The 20218-nt window shown below is 40.3% G+C and overlaps 1 protein-coding gene across 14 annotated transcripts in view; it reads left to right on the top strand.

Annotated features, from left to right (window-relative positions):
• Positions 1–20218, top strand: part of DYNC1I1 (dynein cytoplasmic 1 intermediate chain 1) — a 192323-nt gene that overhangs the window by 17623 nt on the left and 154482 nt on the right. For 3 of the 14 annotated variants that reach the window (XM_062605068.1, XM_062605073.1, XM_062605067.1), the window contains exons 3-5: positions 1276–1326; positions 1953–2067; positions 4437–4578. In XM_062605068.1, coding sequence (XP_062461052.1) covers positions 1276–1326; positions 1953–2067; positions 4437–4578 — 308 coding nt within the window. The remainder of the gene's footprint in view (positions 1–1275; positions 1327–1952; positions 2068–4436; positions 4579–20218) is intronic. The other 11 variants (XM_062605072.1, XM_062605076.1, XM_062605069.1 and 8 more) reach the window with 5 other exon arrangements.

The raw sequence follows: 20218 nt of genomic DNA, 5'->3' as shown, positions 1-20218 counted from the left end.
TATTCATTTTCATGCAAAGTCAGAGAAACATTAAGTGATTATGTTTCCTTTCCTTCAAATGTCAACACTTACTACAGTTTAAAGCACCTGTTATCCTTTACTAATAAGTGGTTTCCTTTTAAACTGACACTTTAATATTGTACATGAATTTCATGGAATTACTGTGAAAATGTGATGTGATCCAAGAAATCAGTGTTCCAGTTTTGGCTGTCTTTTTAATCTTTGTTCATTTGAGCCATTTGTGTGCAATTACCAGCCCACCCCCCCTGAGTCTCCTGGAGTCACTGGGGGAGTCCTCTGTAAGCAGAACTCTAAACATTAACATTTTCAGTGTTCATTACTAGCCTGTTAATGAATTGGAGGGAAAGGAGACAAGCTAATGAAGGAAGGAAGCTATTAAGTCCTTTCCTTTGTTCCCCACCTCTGGTTTCATGCCTCATGGAGATCTTGTGGTGGCTGGAACTTTGCACTGGCCCCAATAGCCAGATCCAGCCCGGGACACCCAGCTCTGCAGGCTATGCTGCAGTGCCTAACTGTGGCATCGTAAATGGGTGCACTGGGATGTCTAATGGCCTCCAGGAGTGAAGTCTAACATTCACTTAAGTGCTTAGCCACGTACGCTGGTGCAGAAGATTTATCTACCACCCTGTGTACTGAGATACTTCAGGATAGCTCATGGGAAGAACTGAGCACAGTGATATGCCTGAAACTTTGTCTGTAAAAGCAGTGTTCTTCTGCATCCTGGCCATGTTCAAACTGGACTACGTGGGGATGCTTTTGAACTTCAAGGTTTTCTGTTGTGCCTGCACCAACATCAGCTCTAGTTTGATGCTCTGTGAGAGTCCTCTGTGCCCCACACTCTGGTTTCAGCAGAACAGAAAACCTTTCTGTGTGGAAGTTGGGTAGGAACAACTGATTTAGAAGCCGATGCTATCCAGCGTAGGTTCCACAGTACAAAGGCAGATGCCTCCAACATTCTCTGTAAGAAATATGCTGGAATTGCTGCATTTGAAACATGACAAAATGATAGACATGACCACTTATGTTTTGTTTTACTTGCATTACTGATTACTGCACTAGACTAACAAAGTAGAGACACGGGTTCAGTTCCTTCATCTGCCTGGGAGAAGGGCCACAAGCCTGCTTTTTAAAAAGAAATGTTCTAACCACTAGGCAGGAGTACTGGTGTTTTCCTTCCACCCTACTAAACTGGGGAAGGATGAGTCAAATATAAGGGATTCTGGCTAATGCAGATGTTGCTCCTCCTGTTTCTAGGTCCCAGTAGACCAGAGCGGGAGGAGTCTAATGTGTGGAAGCTCCAAGGAGGTACAGATACTGAAGTAAAGAGGGAGGGGTCTTGTGAACCATTAGTTTTGGCTGTTGGTGCCCAGAGCTGCCAAAATCCTATTTCAGACACATTAGTCCTTTGCTTCTGTTAGATGCTGAAGTTTATGAGAAAGTAATTTTATAGTTAACGAGTGCTTGGGAGCAAATGTGGGCCCTTAAGCTACATCACTGAAGCCCAATGAAATTTTATTTCTTGATTCTGGAGGTAGTAGGAAAGGGCCATTTTTATTCAGGGTGATGATATCTCTTATTTTACAGTCAGCTTTTACATTAGCTGAATAAGTTGCATCTGATGAGTGAGAGGCAGAAGATTTCCATTGGTTTGCTGTGAAAATCCTTGCAAATATCCTTGTAAAGATCAGTTTTTCCATGCATTCAGGGAAAAATTTTGTTAGAGAAATATACAGCATGAATTATCTAAATTATAAATTATCTAAACCTATCTAAACGAATTTCAAAGGGTACCTAAGCAGTGGTGCATGTATGTTCCACACGTAATTGCTAGAGCTGATGAAACTGGGTGAAAACTGATGAAACTGATGAAACGTGGATGAAACTTTTCTGTATTGTTTTGTTTTGTTTTGCTTTGCTTTGTTTGAACTCAGGCTGATCTACAGCAAAAGAAGGAGCCAGCTCAGGAAGATTCTGACCTAGACCGCAAAAGAAGAGAAACAGAAGCTTTGTTACAGAGCATTGGTATATCCCCAGAACCACCTCTAGGTATTTAAGAGAAGCACACTGTAAAGCATTCAGCTCTGCCACAATGAATGCATTCTTTCTCTTAAAGCATGCTTGGCTTTTTTGATTTTTGGCTGTAGTAGTGAAGTGAACTCTTCTGTTTGAATGCCTGCCATATCATACACATATACCAGCTCATGGCATTTTTGAGTACTTGTCATTGCCTAAAACATCTGTTTCTTCTCTTCAAGAAATTTTTGTGAACATAGTGCAGATCGGGTTTGCATACCAGCAGTGATTTCTTTTCTGATGGACTTTATTATCTTCTATCACATTTATTTGATGACCCATGAAATATTATTATAAATGCTGCAGTTCATTAGTCCCAAGTTTTGTTCCAAAAATTCAGATTAACAATTTGCTAAGGAAGGAAGAACATAGTCATGTGGGAATTCCCGTTGAAAAGTGAGAAATTTCCTTCCTGCCTTCACGCCTTCCTGCCTTCCTTTCTGTGCCTTCTTCTGTATTAGCTAAAATATTGGCTTCTCTGGAGGTATCAAGCCTTGTCATTAAATTCACTGAGGGTGAATCTAGGATTTTACTCCTAGACATTCTTGCCTGTAATATTTAGGAAGGACTCCAAATCTGACAAAATACTGAAGCCTTGATTTAGGAAAGCACCTTATAGAGATGCTTGGGTGTGTATACAAGTAGATTGTGTCATTCTGAATTGGAATTTCCGTTAATAGCTTGCATCAGTCGATGTTGAACATTTATTGAGAAAAGTTGCTATTTTTGTAAGTTATGATACAGTGACTGAAGCTTTTAAATACCACTTCTCAGAATAATTTTCTAACAGCAATGGTTAGATTATTTTTATGTATCATAAAATACGTTTTGTAAATTTTATTGTGATATTATAAAATCAGATACCATGTTCTACCATTTAAAGCTCATTTTTATCTAAAATTGAAGATGTATTTACTTATCATACTATTAACTAAACGCATATATCTGTGTTGCAAATTATCGATTCTTATCTTAGTTAATTGTTTTGTGGTTGATACTGTCAAAACCACCTGAAAATTCACCTGTGAGATTAATCATTTTCGTTAAACAATAGTATTTTGTCCTCTATAAATTCCCTGTATATACACTTACAATTAATACACAAAGGAGGCTTTAGTTATGCCTTCACACATGCATGTGGTACCTAGATCCCGTTGTAAATACGGAATACACAAACAGCCACGACATACCTGTGACCTGCCAAAGGGCTGTCACAAAGATGAATTCACTTTTCATGCTGCAGTCATTTCTGTGACAGTCTCCAGTGAGAATCTGTGTGAAATGTTTGACCACATGGAAAATCCAAATCTCTTGGCAGGTCTGTCATTATACATTATAGAGCATAACAAAATAGCTTAAAGTTTTACTCCGTTAAATCTATAAAGGGAAAGGCACATGATTTAAACCAAATGGGAAACTTCACTCTTGCATTAAACCCCCTTTTTTGTGTTTTATTCAATGTGGCTGCTTTGAAGAATACTTGATTAAGTACTGACTGGAGCCACCTTTGCATTTTTGAGAAACCATTTTAAAAGAAATCAGGGTATTTTTACTTTTTTATTTATTGTTTCCTTGCTGAAGAGCTTTAACATGGGCTGACCTTGAGCTATGAACTTCCTTTCCTGTTTCAGGAAATAAAACTGCCTTTGCATGAAATATGCTTCAAAAGCCCTGGCAAGCCAAAGAGAAAATCATTTCTAGAGCTTGGGCAAATAGTATCTAAAGGGAAACTTCCCTGAGTGTTGAAATCATGTCCCACCCAAAATGGAACCTTTATATGACCTAAATTACTTAAGAAAACGCAATCACTAAGCAAACTAATGTGTGTTCTCACCATTTTTGGGAAATGATTTTAACTTAGCTGAATTTCCTTATTTAGCTTTTATTTTTTATGTCATTTCCGCACTGCAGCCTTAGACCATCTCTAATGGACACTGGCTTTTGATTATATTCAAAACTTGGAAAGTATGCTTGTTCTATTGCCTATCTATCTGGCTTTACCAGAAGAGTTCACTTAGTTTTTTGACAAGCCCCTGATATTTCTTCATACCTTTAAAATCTTTTGCAAGCCAACTTTAAACTATACCCAAGAAAACAATTGCTATTTTATTTCCACAGGGAACTCCTCCATTGATTAGCTGTAGATTCCCTTTGGGCTTTCAGTCCTGTCTAAATTCATGTCAATTTTAACACTTCCAAAAGACTTAAAATTCACTTGACTCTCTTCCTTTTCTTTTTCTTTCCTTCCTTATTTGCTTTCACCATTTCAAACTCTCCCACTCATTCATCCACTATCATTTTGGTCCATTGGTTTTGATTTGTCTGACACTGCTCTTCATCAGTGCAGTCGCTGCATGTGTTAACATGGGATACCTGTTATTTTCATTATTTAGTCCCAACCCCTATGTCTCCCTCTTCGAAATCAGTGAGCACACCCAGTGACGCAGGCAGCCAGGACTCAGGAGATCTGGGACCCATTGGAAGGTAAGACACAGAGTCAATAGCATTGTATAAATGTGGGTTGTTTTTTTTCACTTTGCTCTTACTTCCCCATGTTTACCTTTGCTTCTGTAAATGAGAATGTGCTGTATCTGATGGGTACTTTTGTTTCTTTATTTTCCACTGTATGTTACCATTCAGTAAGACTGCTCTCATATATGAGGGAAATAAATGCAAGCAGCAAGTAGATCTTAAGCCATGAGTCCCAAACCTCATATTGGAAGCAAAAGATGAATTTATGCTTCTAAAATGGCCTAGAGAAAGCTGTCATACTGTGTGGAAATACACTAAGACCAGGGGGAAGTGTCCAGTGGTAGAACCTGTTATCCATGTGAGTTATCTTTGTTCACATAACTACTGCCCTTTGAAGTGCTCCCAGGTATAATGCCTTGGGTTCTTGCGTGGTTGCTCATGGCAGTGTGTGCCACTGGCAGTGTAAGGGAAGAGCTTGTACAGAAACAGGCTGAAACAGCCTGGGACACACTGACAATTCTGCCTTGGAAATTGTGGATATGAGAGAGTTTAATGGAGAATGGGAGGGAAGCAGCTCTCTTCCTGTTGGAAAGGGATTGTGAGGAATGTATAAGGCATGGGCACAAGAGCAGCCTTCTTACCTTTGCTTGTATGGCTGAAATAGGAAATTAGGTAGCCAAAATAATTTCTTCTCTGGATTAGAAAAGAAAGGATGATGCTGCTGGTAAAGGAGCATGTGTTCAAGTAAGAAGAGGTGCAACAAACTTTAATGTATGTTTTGAGAAATGTAACATATTGTGCCTACGAGATCTTTATGTATCAAACTAATTCAACATCAAGCTGAGCTGCCAGTGCGTCCAAATCTGCGAGCCAGGACTCTGCTAGTGGCTTGAAAACACAGTGATTGCTCTCTGTAGTTAACAGTGCTCAGGAGTAGACACCATACCTCTACAGACACAAGCAGTAATGTGGCAGAGCTTTGGGTCACCAGATTTTGTATCACACCAGCCTTCTGTTTAGAAAATTCACATTTCTGTAATTTGAAAGTAAGTTGTGTTCCCCTTCAGCCAGATGCAGACACCATCAGTTGTGATGCACAGGTTGCGCAGCTGCTGCTGAAATCTCCTCGCCCCTTCTCCCAGGTCTGCCCTCCAGAGGAAACAGGTTGCTAGGTAGGAAAGACCCAGCCTGTCTGATATAGCTGTTCAAAACACAGAAAATAGTATAATGTAATGCTACATTCATAAATAAATGCAGTAGGTTTCAGCAAGTCAAAGTACTTTGAGCAAACAAAAATTGGTTTTAAGTGAAATATAGCTTGCTGCTCACCATAAAGTTATTTCCCACAGCCCTGCCTAAAGCTATGACAACACTGGCTGAAGACTTCTAAATTCCTGGTTTTCTTCTGAACTTTAATGGTGTAACTTCTTTACTGTTAAGGTAGTGAATTGCGCTTTGAAGGATTCATTTTGCTGGGACATACACTCACACTTTGACTCTTGTCAGTAACAAGCAATGAAAGCACATAACCATGTATCCCTGTGGAGGAGAATGAGTTGATCCTCTTCAAAGCTCACTATGTACCGCATTGTGAGCTTTTGATTTGGATCCATTTTCTGGCTAGTTGTGGCCATACTAGGACTTCAGTAGGAATCCAAAGACCTTGTTCGTAGTCCACCAGTTTGCTTGCCATCCTCTCTGGTGTTGAAAGGGTGAGCTGTATGCCATGAAGACCTCTTGCAGATGTTTGCCTGGAGTGATTGGTTTGTGGTAATTCAACAACATCTGGTGCAGGCATCGGTGAATCTCTCTAAGCTGTGGATAATATTGGGTGGCAATTAGTTGGGTTAGCTTGCCACAGGGTGCAGGAAGATGTTCTCAGTGCATGTTTGTGTGAATGAGTGCACTCAAGCATGCGTGTGATAGAGCAAACGTGTATACCATGAGAAGGATGTTGGTAGACCTGTGGTCACAGTGGGTAAACAAGATGAAACCACCTCAGCCGTTTTCTGAGAGATGCCTAGACCGTACTTCTGACTTATTTTGACTACAGCATGTGTGAATGCCTGTTTGTCTCTAAAAGCAAGGTTATTTTGCTTCATATTAATGTATCCTTCCATTTCAGTCTCTATGATAGAGGGCACTTTTGACAGATCCCTTGTCATGCCATCGTGCTTGAAAGATCTTCCCATTTTCCTCATTCTGATACAAATTTGCTGGAGGACAGTAGACTGAGCACAGGCATTAGAGGAGAGCAGATTAGTTCCAAAGCTGCTAATGCCCCCGTCTCAGAGATCACAGCTCGTGTGTTGTTATTGCTGCTAACGCTGCTGCAGAAATAACGAGCTCGCAGAGCCTGGCAGAAATTCTGCATGCAGTCTGATTATTCATTGCTAAGCTGTTCTCCAGAGGAAGATAAGGATATTAAAAAAAAAAAGAGACCTGTGAAGTCATAGATTTTGGATCACTGCGGGAGAGAGGCCCTGTTGAAAGCTTCGAAGAAAGCAAGAGATCTTTGTATGTTCCCATTTGAGGCAGCAGTTTCTGGTGCAGAACTAGGTTGGGTTCATAATTCTGTGAGTTGTTGGAAGTTCTGGTAGTTGTCAGACTTAACCTATTTGCTGCAATATCATGAAGTATATCTATCTGACTCATGTTTTTATTGGCAAGCACCTGTGATTCCTTATGGAAGAGTGAGTGTAGTTTATCCAGAAATCCAGGTTTCTGACATCCACTTTTCAGGAAGGACAACTGATAAGTTAGAGAGATTGGACAGCATTAAGGAGCAATCATCCTGGAACCAGAGACTTCACTCAATCTTACTTTGCAAGCTGAAAACTAACTGGCAACTTGCTCACCAAGGGTAATAAGTGAGCAGAAGGTCTCCAGCAGGCAATGTGTAAGAGCAGCAAAGTGTTCATCGTTGAAGCTGGACAAATATAGACCCAGAAATTTTAATGATGAGGCAAATAAAACACTGAAGCAATTTACCTGAAGAGTTTATTGGCTCTTCTGTCACTGGACATTGCTCATTCAGGGTAATGTGCCTGCCCAACAGGCAGATGACAGGTCAAACAACAATTAATTCAGAAAAGTCATACAGCTTTTTTGTTGCACAGGAAGAAAAGCTGCACGGTCACAATGGTCCCTTCTGCCATATGATCTGTGGACCAATAGTGCTGCTATGCTGCAGGACTATTGTCCATTATCTCCAGCACAATAGCTAGGGCAACACTGTCCTTTCCCTGATGCCATTAAGCTTATTAGGAGAAGGTATGGGGCCGGCTGGTAATGGCACTAAATTATGGAACCATTTCTGTCCTTGCAGCCCAGGCTTCTATAAGGGTTTTTTTAGCTGCTTGATCTTTAGTAGCACATTGCTATTTGTCATAGCCTTTTCACTAGGGGTAATGCTGGGTTTGAGGAGCATTCAAGCTTCCCTCTGAGCCGTAACAGCAACTGTAAGAATGAGCAGATGTTGGGTGAGTAACTGTGCTAGAAACTACTGACAGCTTTCTTTGAGTGCTTTCAGTTAAACAAGGGAGACAAGTTTTCGGGGTTTTTTGGTGGTTTTGAGGATCAGTTCTGAGGAGGCAGAGGTGCCTCATGCTTTGACGCTGGAAGATTGTACCATAACTGTGTGCTTAAGGAATGGGATTGGTATGTGCTGCTCTTAGTTATCAGCAGGCTGCTCTGAATGAATTAGAGCCCTGTTGTTGCACATGGAGCAATTTGCCTGTCTCCACATTGCTTCACGCATCCCACTTCACTTCTCTGACAGCTTGTGCTACACAGATAGGACAGGAAAACTACATCACAGCCTGAACTGATACCTATCTCTGGATGTGGGTTGTTGATTTACCGTATTTTCTGTTACCGTGTATTCAGACATGGCTCATTTTCCACAAGACAATGTTGCATGAAGATTTTTTGTGGCATAGAGATGCTAGGCTCCTTGAGGATCAGTATTTTGTTTGGTTTAGTATTTTGTATGCATTTTGCTAATGCCCAGTGTCCTGTTGCTGATGGTCACCTGATACAGATATGCACAACTGAAATGCAGATTCCAACTAACTAGATCTGAGTAAATGTTGTAAAGAAAGGGGCTGAGGTAAAGACATTTGCTGAGAGCTCCTGTGCTATAACATGGTGTGAAAAACAAATTTGCCTCTTTGGGGCTATTAATATGCAACTTCCTCATGACAGCTATATGCATCTCAGCCCTCCCTAGAAGATACTCTGAATTTTTGCTACCTTAGTGTGCTGGAGAGGATGTTCTATTATAGTGCAGCTGCCAAGAAACAGTGCCCATGGAGACGCATGTTTTACTACTCAATATGCCTAAGACATTCATAAATTTCATCTTCTCATCACTCACAGCCATGAACTGTATGTTTGTGTCCTCGGAGGGAGTACACAAGGACAAAACTTGTGCAGTGCTTCAGAGCCAAGCAGCGCAATACCACGTCTTGTGGGCTGAGCAGCTCTCTACAAAAGCCCCAATACCCTGATACAGGTAGGGCGAGAGCCCTAGGGTTGGTCTGCGCTTTGCATGCCAGCTAAACATAAAATAGCAGGAATACATCTGTGCTGGAAGGATGGACTCCTGTGGCTGGCTAGTTTTCATGTGCTAATACTAGCCTGTGCTGGTACGTATTCTTGTATTACCCGAGGGTGTCCGTGTGTTCACCCTGGCATATTGCACACTTTGAGGAGTTCCGTTTGTGGACTAAGGTGTGATTTATCTGTGTGGTCCCTTTTCTCCCTATATCCTTCACTACTCTTATACATTCCCAGTTAGCTTTTTTACCCTACGGTGGTAGGTTTGCATGGTAGCATCCCATTTATTGTTGAGCTGGGTTGTGTGTGTGTGCATGCAGTGAAGTCCCATGCATGCAGCACTTCTCTGCATTTTGAAACATGAGAGGATTCCATTAGCTGAGTATAAGGTTTCCATCTGCTCAGTAAACTGCACCAGGCTCAGCTGTCTTGGATGTGTAAAGGTTAATGGTTGCCTTTCTTTCTGCAACAGCTTCATCTGTGCCCTTTCACTTTCTAACTTGCATATTTTGCTGCACCTATGTTTAGATACCTGATTATTTTGTGGGCTCCCATAAAGGCAAAGATGATTGATAGGAAGCATTCTTCATCTTTTGCTACTATCAGAGCAATAATAAATTATCAGAGGATAGTTATTTCAGTGTGGTGCTTTATCTGCTGTGACATAAGGCAAGGTGTATTGTTTTGTACCGTTTCTCTTGCAGTCCACTGGTTTTGGTGCGTTTGTCTGGCTACAGCTACTCGTTCCATAATTATTGTTCTTACTTGGATTAATTAATGATATCACAGTTTCAAACACAGAGGTGTGTTTGAAATGGCGCTGAAATTGGTTAGCTTCCTTCAGTGTAAGAAGTTTACTCGCAGCAAAGCAGGGTCAGCCCTTACTTAGATGAAGCTGTAAATATTTAATGAAAGTTCCAGTGAGAATGAGTTTGAGCATAGCATCAGGTAGCAGATAAAAGAAAAGGCAGTTAAAAGATAAAAGAAAAAGGGAAATAATTTCTCGAAGAGGTTTTTTAGCAGTAGTATGCCACAGAAGTTAGACCACTCTGTAATCGTGATTGCCTCATCATCACTCTGGTTTTTATCTCTAGATAAAATACAGTACATGGGAAGCAGAACAGCTGCCTGTAGTGCTGGAGATCTTTTCTCTGAGGAGCAGTATCACCTCTGGCTTTGGATGTTGGCATAATGTTTTGTCCAGTATGTCAGTTCATCTTGCAGTTAGTATGACCTCTGAGTGTGTTCCCTGCTGTGTTCCAGAGAACACAGTAGCATCTGTCACATTAGGTTGGGTGTCCTTACTGATAGTTAAGAACATGTCTTCTTCTCTTGCATTCTATTTTGAAGTTTGCTGATAATATTAGTCTGCATTCATGTATGTTTTCATCAGATGTGATATGGGTTGCTTCCATTTACCATGCCCATTTTGAGGCATTTGGGTGTAAAAAGAAATACAATAGGATGTGTTTTCTTTCACTGTGTTGATGTCCACCCTCAGTTTGTATTGGTCCAGTACAGGGAGAAACAGATGTAATTCCAGGGTTTTTTTTTTGTCTGCAGCATATTATTTACTCATTTTGTATTGTTATTAGGTGTTCTGCTTTATAATGCAATATCTAAACACACACACGAGACGTGTTAATCCTGCATTGCTTTATGTCTGACTCAAATACAAACATTTCTTGCTTCTCAGATGAAAGGAAGTAGATAGTTCTAGAGCACCTGGGCACTGAGTGTGTCAGAGCATGCCATTATTATATTCACCCTTTTACAGCTTTGTATTTAATCTTGCTCACCATCACTCAAGTTTTTTGTTTTTTTTTTAAATAAAAAAGGCATCTCTAGTTGTGTTGTTACCACATAATATTTTAAATCACAAAGATTTTGTTTGCTGAGCTCTCACGAGCATGTCTAAATATCACGAGAGTCTTTAAGTTCTGTGCTTTTTAGGCTTTTTGCTTGCAAAATCAGACTTGGCAACTCAGCTTTTATTTTCACTGTTTTGCTTTTAAACAGTTACTTACCTAGTACAGTAATGTAACCCAGTGACAAGCTGAAGAAAGGGTATCAGAATGCCATTCTCCCTTTTAAATATTTGTTTTGTTGTTTAATTAGACAAATGAAGAAGTCAAAAGAAGAAGCTGGATCCTGGTCTCCATTTATGCAGGAAGGTTGAATTATTGTAGTAGATGATCTTTTAGAGTCCATGCAGCGTTATTTCCTGTCTTCTCTAACTCTAGAAAACATCTCTCATAGCCATTAACAAAACCATGTTTCTGTAAGATCTGCTAAATGTAACATTATTGCCTAGGGCTTAGCTACTTATCATTAAGTAAATGCATTTGACAGGTTCTGTGCAATGATGCTGTTTTGTCATTGCTGCTCAGCTGTGCATTACCAGCATTTCATTGTGTTACCATGTTCACAAATGATATGGATCCTTCTTCAGTTGTAACCAGTACAAGTGGGCTTGTGTTGACTTGCCTCAGGAGGAGCAGCCAAAACAGTAGCAGGGTTTTTTTTATGGTGTCTTTTTTTTTTTTTTAAGATCAGCTTATATGTACAAAATGGCCTTTAAATGGCTGTTTTAACGGCATGTGTGTTTCATAAATGGGCTGAGCCAAAGGGAAGCACAGAACAGTGTAACAACTCAGAGCGAGCAACAGGAAAGACTGAGGGAAAATACCTACATTATGGTGACCTTCACTTGAATGGTGTTTTATTCAGAAAAAAAGAAGGATTGTAACCCTAGGGTTACTGTGTAGTGCAGACATGAGTCTTTCACAGTGGAGAGTGAAGAGAAACAGTTTGGTGGCTTAAGGCAAATGCCATAACCCATGGGATGCTGGTGTTGCTGCTCTTCTTTAGTGGCTTTGGCCTTGATATGGGATGTTGCCATTACATGGTAAGGCAGAAATACACACCTCAGCTGTTAATTTTTTTCCAGGATAATTTAGCATGCCACCATTGTCAGGATCTCTTGGCACACATGTTTTATCTTACAGTTTCCAACAGTGTTAGAGGCCAAATCGTGCTTTAAGCCTTCTTGACCTGAATCATGCTGGCATCTATGAAGGAGTGACAGTGCCAGCTGCCTTCCCCTGCCTGGGGAGACCCTGGCTATCTCAGCTATCTTTATCCTACCTTTTAAAGCGATGCTGCAAATCTCTCACGCTTTCTACCCCAGCCCATTTACAGAACAGTAACAGGGTGGGCCGGTTCTCCTCCCGTGAGCATGGGCTGCTCAGGATGAGTGCCTGCTTGCACACATCATTGCTTGCCCTGCATAAGTTAGTATACAAGGATGGAGGAAGGCAGATTTCTTGCAGTCTTTTCCCTCGTTTTGTCCCTGCACGAGAAGAACCACAACCCTTCTCCTTTATATTCAATTTATATTTAGCTTTAGATATCTGAAGGCTTTCCCTGCCAATTTTTTTTTAGCCTCTAAACATAAGCAGACACCTTAGGGACTGATATTTGGCAGTTGCTTTCAAGTGTCTGTATGTCTGACCTAGAAAGTAGGGAGTGTTTTTCAGTGCATGCCAGTTACAAAGTCAGAATGGTCTCTATTAATTAAAATCATCTGTAATCCTTTTAGCATGTGAGCCTGTGGCATCGTTAAGGATTTTCGTGCTTTCATTCCTGAAGGATGGATAGAGTTCATTGCTCCAGATTTTTGATTATTTTTCTCATTAGCAAGCATCTCCATGCTATAAATTAAAGGAGAAGGAAAGATTGCCATTCCCAGGGTGCTTTGTAAAGTGCCTTGGAAACCTGAGCCTCAGCTGCATCCAGAAGAAAATAATACTAATGTATAAAGCCCCACTTAACCATGTAGGTTATCAGACCAGCTGTAGCTACTTCTCTGTAGTTATTTCCAGACATATCATGAAAGTATTTAGTCAGACAATCAGATGATTTTAAGGACTAAAACACTAATCCTCTTAAAACAAAACAAGTCACTGCTAAAGTCAGCTCAGCTTAAATAGCTCTCTTGCATAGAATTTCATCTTGATTTAATTAAATTATGTGTGATCACCTCCTATGTTAAACTGTTTAACATAGTTGAACTGGTACAGTTTGTGCATGTAGATTTTTTTTTTCTTCACTAGCCTATTAAAAAGCCCTTTAAGATATCCCTATATCACAATTTTATGTTTAATCTGGAAAAATAAAAGGAGGCTCTGAGTAGCTATTTCAGTAACTCATTTTTTTTAGGAATTTTCTCCAAAGCTGTGATTTTTTTGCTTCAAAAGCAGAACATTTTGTTTTTCCATTTCAAACTGATTTTGATTCTGAAATTTTGGTTTTACTTATTTAATTAAATATTCAAAATCAGAATAAAATTTCTGATCTGGTCTATTGAGAGTCGGGTAATTGGGTTATGAAAACTTTTGACATTTTTACTGTTGATGTGAAAAAATATTGAGAACTCTCATACAGTGACCTCTTGTTTCAACCTATTTGTAGCAAACCTCTCATCCCCTCTGGAATGGTTCTGCTGTTTCTAGTACCAAATGAATTCTATAAACAAAACTCTTTTTACAGCTAGTAGTTACTGGATTTTAGCACTGAGGCAAAAATGAAAATTTGCTGAAATCTGTCCCCTTTTTCTTCAGCTGAATAATACAAGACCTAAAAATTGTAGGTTCTACCCCTCCTGTTAGCTCTTTGACTCCTCTGAAAGGGTATGGATTGCCTTTTCTAGATTTGACTAATAAATGTGACTGTCTTTTATGCAATTTTATCTAATGCCTTCCTTTATATGCATGTCCATCAACTCTGGGTCAAAGTGTCCTAATGTGAGTACTGTGGTTCCTTTAAAGCATCTGCAAGAGCTGTTAATATGTAAAAACTCCTGCCAAGTTCTTGCTTTACATTTGTGCTCATCTGAGTTCTATTTTGTTGCATAGACTTACTCTTTGTATAAAAAACCAAGATGAAAATACTGTTTTAAAAAAGAATTTTCAGGTTTTGCTACAAGAACAAAAAACTTGTGCCTTTCCCCCTCTGGAACGTGTTTTTTATTACTGCACTTTCATAACGGCAGTTCATGCTACCCAGCATTTACAGTAAATCTGCGTCAGTTCATGGGCTGACGAGAAGCTTCTAACTACTTGACCTTTATTCCTCGCAGATCCAGCCTGCTGCTCACAGTGACCCTCCTGGTAAACCAGCATAAATTTGCAGACTAAGATTTCTGTAGCGATAGTATATACATTGAGAGAATGATGAGGCTCATTACATTGTCATTAGACTGTATTCTGTAACGTAGACCTGAATCAAAAGACAGACTTTAAATATACCAAATAAGTTCAGCAAACTGGATGAATTTCACTGCTGATTTAATTAGTGGGATTCTGTGAAGTGGAAATCAACAAGGTATTGGTCCTGTGCTATGTCTTTACAATTAAAGGCATTCCAGAATTGTTCATTCTGATTTAAAAGTCAGGTGAATTTTGAAAACCATTAAATACATTCAGGAACATAGCCATGATTTTAATTTTGAAATATATATGTGGTTTAAGTATTATTTGCCCATGACTTTTTATAAATATACCTTTAAAAGACATGGGGGAATTTTAAACTCATGCCCTTCTGAGAAAGGCTGTTATGGTTGCCAGGCAGCTGAAAGATAGTGCTCTGCTCTCAGGGAGGTCACAGTTGCTCTTTTTATTGGTGAGACTGAAAGTCAGAGGTGTCAGCCTGCTTGGAAGTGTAAATGCAAAACCCAACTATCTGGCTGTGCTCCAAAGTGGTGCCAAGCTCCATGTTCACTGAATGTATCATGGTATTTTATTTTATGATTCGCAGACCAGCTCTGGACACAGGAGCGTCAGAGCATACTGCTCTAAAGCATAAGTGAGTGTCTTGGTGAGAGGCACAAATCCACCCTAGCTGCTGATAGCCATCTTGCTTATAATGTGCTTCAGAAAACAAGTAGCACAAGGAGGGTATTTTCTTTTTGCCAATCCTTTCAAAGTGGAACAGATCTGCAGAGCAGAGCACAGATGGCAGCAGAATAGTGGCTTAAATGCAAAGCATCAGTTGAGGCAAGTGGTACTTTTCCATCTCTGAGTAGTAGATTTGAATCTTCTTTTCTTGATGTATTTTGTTTTGTAGACACACTTCAATACTACAACTGGTATCGGAAAGTGAAAATTATAGTGGAGAAAATTAAGATTGTAAAAGTCTAGAAGGAAAGGAATAAAACCAAGCAGCTTATCTATACACACGTCTATTTTAAACGTGCAGTAATTTCTCACCAACAGTTTCTTAGTTCAGATATTTTCATTAATCAAGAGCAAAGTGGGAGCTTTGGAGAAACTGACACAAGAAAATTGCTAGAACTCTTTAAAATTTTGTCATTTAAAAATTATGCAGCCTTAAATCAATTGTGGCAATATTTAGACATTAAAAATAATTTAAAAAACAACTGACTAGATACATGATGGATTATATATTGAAATTGCAGATAATACTGGATTGCAATTCAATGACAATATTTGGTGACAATATTTGATATATTGAAAAAGGCATTCAAACACATCTTAAGCATTGTATTCTACTGATGATTTTAAAATGTGAAGGGTCACAGTTCTTAATGTAAGCAGTTCTCCATCTTTGGAAATTGTAATCCAAGCCTGCATTTTAAGCACAGGGCTCCTCCTTGCATTGAAGTCAAAACCAAGAATCCTGTTATTCTTCGTAATATTGGGCTTTTTGGTTAGCTCTTTTTTTCCTAATTCACATGTTTTCCTAGTTTCATTTGAAGTTACAAGAAAAGAAAACAAGAAGCAGACTAAAGCTGGCAGGTTCTCAAGTCCCTCTCCTGTCAATGCAGCCCTTGGCTCTTCATCAGGTGCTAGCAGGGAGATGACAGGGGGAGCACAGACTCACACAACTAGGAGTGGCTGAGTTGGGAAGGAACCTCTGGAGATCACCTCATCAATCTCCCCTCTGCAGGGTCAGCTAGAGCAGGTTGCTCAGACTGTTTCCAGTTCGGTTTTGAGCCTCTGAAAGGATGGAGACTCCATGAACTCCCCAATCAACCTATTCCAGTGTTTGATTACCCCCATAGTAAAGTTGTTTCTTCTTATGATTAAGTGGAATTTCCTTTTCTCAGTTTGTGTCCATTGCCTCTTGTCCTGTTACTGTACACCAGCAAGAAGAGTCTTCTTTACTCACCCTCCCAAGTCACCCACCCAAATTACTTAGACTGCCTACCCGTCCCCACGTCCCTCCCCCCAGATTCTTTGTGGACAACCTCCTCACAGCTGGAGTTTAAGTTGGGTGCTCAGAACTGCTGCATGACACAATCTCCTATCTGTCTGCTTGTATGCAGAGAGCCCGTGGTGACCTGTTTCACTGTTGGACAATTGATTTAGGTGTCTGAAGACAGTATAAACACCCACTGCGAAGTCAGGACCCCCTGCTACTATCGCAGATGGGGAAAATGAGACTAGTCACATTGACATAATTTTAGAAGTATTACTCTGGTAAGCAAGGTGCTTTGAGACTTCATATGCTGTGGGTGAGTCCATATGCCCTCGGTGAGACACTCCTTCATTTCTGGTCTCTCTGTTTCTATTAACAACAATCTATGCTCTGCTTAATGGGATTGGCCTTCGATCTCTGAAAACCTCAGCGTAGCTTAATCTGTGGAGTCATGACACACTCCTTCACTGTAATTTAGGGTTTGAAAGGCATAGGGTCATTTTAGGACAGTGCTGCAATGAAAGATTCTGGGTTTGGGACTCGTGAGGTCTAATGCTGTTTCAGCTGGGACACACACGGATATCTCAGCTCAGAAGTACCTCAAGACTCAGTACACTGTCAGTGTTGTTTTCTGCTGGTCTGAAAACCACAACAGCACCTGGTGACAGGAGATGCCAGAATGTCGTGTTTGCTTTCCTCCAGTTCTGCTTGAAGGTGTGATTTGCAATGTTGCAAAGACATTTCTACCCTGCAAGAGGCCCTTGGGAAAGCAGGGTTGGCTCTTATTGCTGTGAGTAGCCTTTTCCAAAAGTGTGGATTTCCAGGCCTGAATGCTTTGACCTGGGAAGGGAGAGTGGGAGGAGAAAAGAAGTCATGCAGAACACATGTTCTGCAGCATCAGCAACAGATGAGGGAGTATTTGATTTTAGCTTCAAAAAGGCAAAGTCAGAATTAAGCTGCCAGCATGTTGCACACTGGTTGAATGAAAAGTGTTGGACTGGGGCACTTACCAGACCCAAGTTGTACTGCAATCTGAACATGATTCTAGATATTAAATATCATTTTATGATGGTGACTTAATAAGTATATGTATTGGCACTGATGCCTTATGTGTTTCATGTACTGTCATTGAGGCCAGACCCGAAGTTGCTTAAATCAGCTGAGAAGTTCTCATGGATTCCAGATGGGTTTAGATGACAGGCTCCATGGTTCATTAATGCATTCTGAGGTTAGGAACATTACAAAAGAGTTCAAGTATTTTATTTTAGTTTTCGTTTATTTATTTTAGTCTTTTCCACATTTTTAATCTACATAATTGACATTATGCAATCAGAATAAAATCTTCTGGAAGTGAGGTTCCACGGGCCATCATAACAGATGGCACAGTGCCTGGTTTTCTGTGGTAATAATAATACAGAAAAGGGAACGCTTCTTTTCAGATTCCTTTCACCTCCAGCCTCAGATTTTGCCATGGCCTGTGTCCTCTTAAAACTGTGCTCTGAATATCTCCCTAATGCTTTGGGCAGGTATTCAGAACAGAAAAATCCAACAAGTTGCTTTACCATCCAGTGCTTTAATAAATGTATGACAGCTGGGTCTCTTTCTCCCATGGGATTCTTTCTCTATGTTATTCCCCTACTGAGTGGGGAAAAAAGATGCATTGTGTCAAAAATTATCTGGTACTACTTCAGTGCTAAGAGCTGAAACAGCACCAGCATTAATACTGTCCTAAATACCTTGTCTACTTAATGCATGATCTTGAAGCCTTCATTCCATTCATGCTGCCTTAGAACAATCTGTTATTCGATAATAGCTACAGCTTTTTATCGTACAGTCAGCCAAGGGCAGCCACTGTGCACCAAATGTGTAAAAGGAAGATTGATAGCAGGGCTATTGTTTGGCACTATGTGGGAGACTGATAGAGCAACCAGCTTTGAAACAAAGTCGGGTAGTTCTGATTAAAGCATTGTCTGTGCTGTGCGGGTGGTGGGAACAGGCTGATCAGCTCAGTCCTGACTGTGCTGCTCACACTCAGTGGGTTTCCAGGGTCCCTTTCCATGCCACGTGCACTCACTTTCCCCACTGGAGGAGGCTCGACTCACATGGTCTGTAGGAGAGTTGTGGAAGACTGTAAAGTGCAAGGGAACAATACTTTTCCTGGCTTGGTCTAACGCTCATTTCTTTTGCCTGTAAAAAAAAAAATGTTAAGGTAAAATATTTTGTATCTCTTCTATATAGATTTGTGCCAAAATCCACTGAATCCATTTGGAGGGACTTTCAGCTCGTGCTTTCTGAAAGGGCCCAGAGTATGCCTAGCTGCTGACCTGCCGGTCAAACAGTTCTCCTATGCCAAGCACTTGTCTTCAGGGTCTGTAATGTTATTCCATCCGCCCCATCTTTGTATGCCTCGAAGTCCCAAAGCTAGTTTCTTTTATGAAAAAGAAAAGAAAAAGAGGAACAGTTCTTCCTGAAGAGCTCTGGAGAAAGAACTCCTGCACTAGATTTGAAAAAGATCAGCACCACTGTTTCACTGAGATCTAATGGCATTTCACAATCCCCACTGAGAACTGCCCACAGGAGAGCAAGCATGACTGTGGTGCTCATCCAGATGGTCAAGGAACATCATAAACTATGTCTGTTCATCACAGATTACGTTTAATTTCTGAGTCTGGATGACAGCACAGGCTATTCAACATCGTCTTTTGGTTGCTAATCCTCAAAGAATTTGTTTCTTTTCCAGTGTTATTGCCGTGGAAACTGGCTAAACTGCCGGTCCAGATTACATCTTTGCTCTTTGCTCACTTTCATTTTGATCTGCAGACCTTCTTCAGGTGTTCGGTAGAGGCAAAGGGCAAATCAATATTGCTCCTTGAAACATATAGTCACTCCATGTGCTCTCTAGCCTCCAATACGTAAGTGTAGCCACTTGAGTTTTGGGTCTCCTAGGGCAAGAGACTTGAAACCTGAAGATCTGCTACCTACAGCCTCATTTTCTGTGATGACATTGCTTAGCCAAGCTTGAGAGGGCAACACAGCAGATTGCTTCCTTATCTATTTTTCAAGGCTTTGCAAGTGGTAACACAATGATGCAGAGAGAACAATTAATATCTGGAGCACAAATGTTGGAAATATTTCTCAGGTGCACTAAACCTGTTGAAAACAGGAGTCATGGAGGATTGCTATTAAAATGTATGATCTGCATGTAACAAATGATGGCCCCCTAACCATAGGTTCTATATTGTGGGGATTCTCAAATTTTGAGGATTTGAGTGCTATCTTGAGTGTGTGAAATCTCCAAATTTATTTTGTTTAGACATTCAGCTGGATGAATGTGCCCTCTCTTGTAACCTGGTCTGGATTCTTTGAGGTGGAATGTAAGGGCTGTACCTCTTTAGAGACCTGTTGCAAGCTCTTGTTTTAATCAGATGATGAGTTCTTTCTGGCGGAACAGACTTTATACCTTAGGAGATTCTGTAGGCTTGAAAGTGGATGAGAAATTAGTTATGTATGTTTTCTTTTAAGTGTTTGGAAAACCTGGATATGTATGTATAAGTATCCCCTATGTAGCTATAAGATTAGGAACCTGCATTTACATAGCAAGTCCTAATATATGCTACTGACCTTGGTGATATTTATGAGAGTAATTTTCACACAGGTAGCATTTTTAATGGAGTACCTATAATGCATTAGTCACTGATGCCTTTGCCTTGCATCAAGCATTCAGATCCTTATGTCCACTTTCCACTATACTTGGGCTATGGTCAATTTACAAGTTAAAAACCTGTTCTTTATTACTGTGTTGTTTTGTCTCTGACCCTTTCTGGAGAATCCTTTCTGTATCACTGTAAAGTCTTTCATGCCAATACACATC

Source organism: Pezoporus occidentalis, unplaced genomic scaffold (assembly GCF_034315485.1).
Source record: "Pezoporus occidentalis ecotype Australia unplaced genomic scaffold, CSIRO_AGI_Poc_V1 ctg9, whole genome shotgun sequence".
NCBI lineage: Eukaryota > Metazoa > Chordata > Aves > Psittaciformes > Psittacidae > Pezoporus > Pezoporus occidentalis.
Note: the sequence above shows the minus strand (reverse complement) of the source record. Positions and strands in the feature narration are given on the sequence as shown.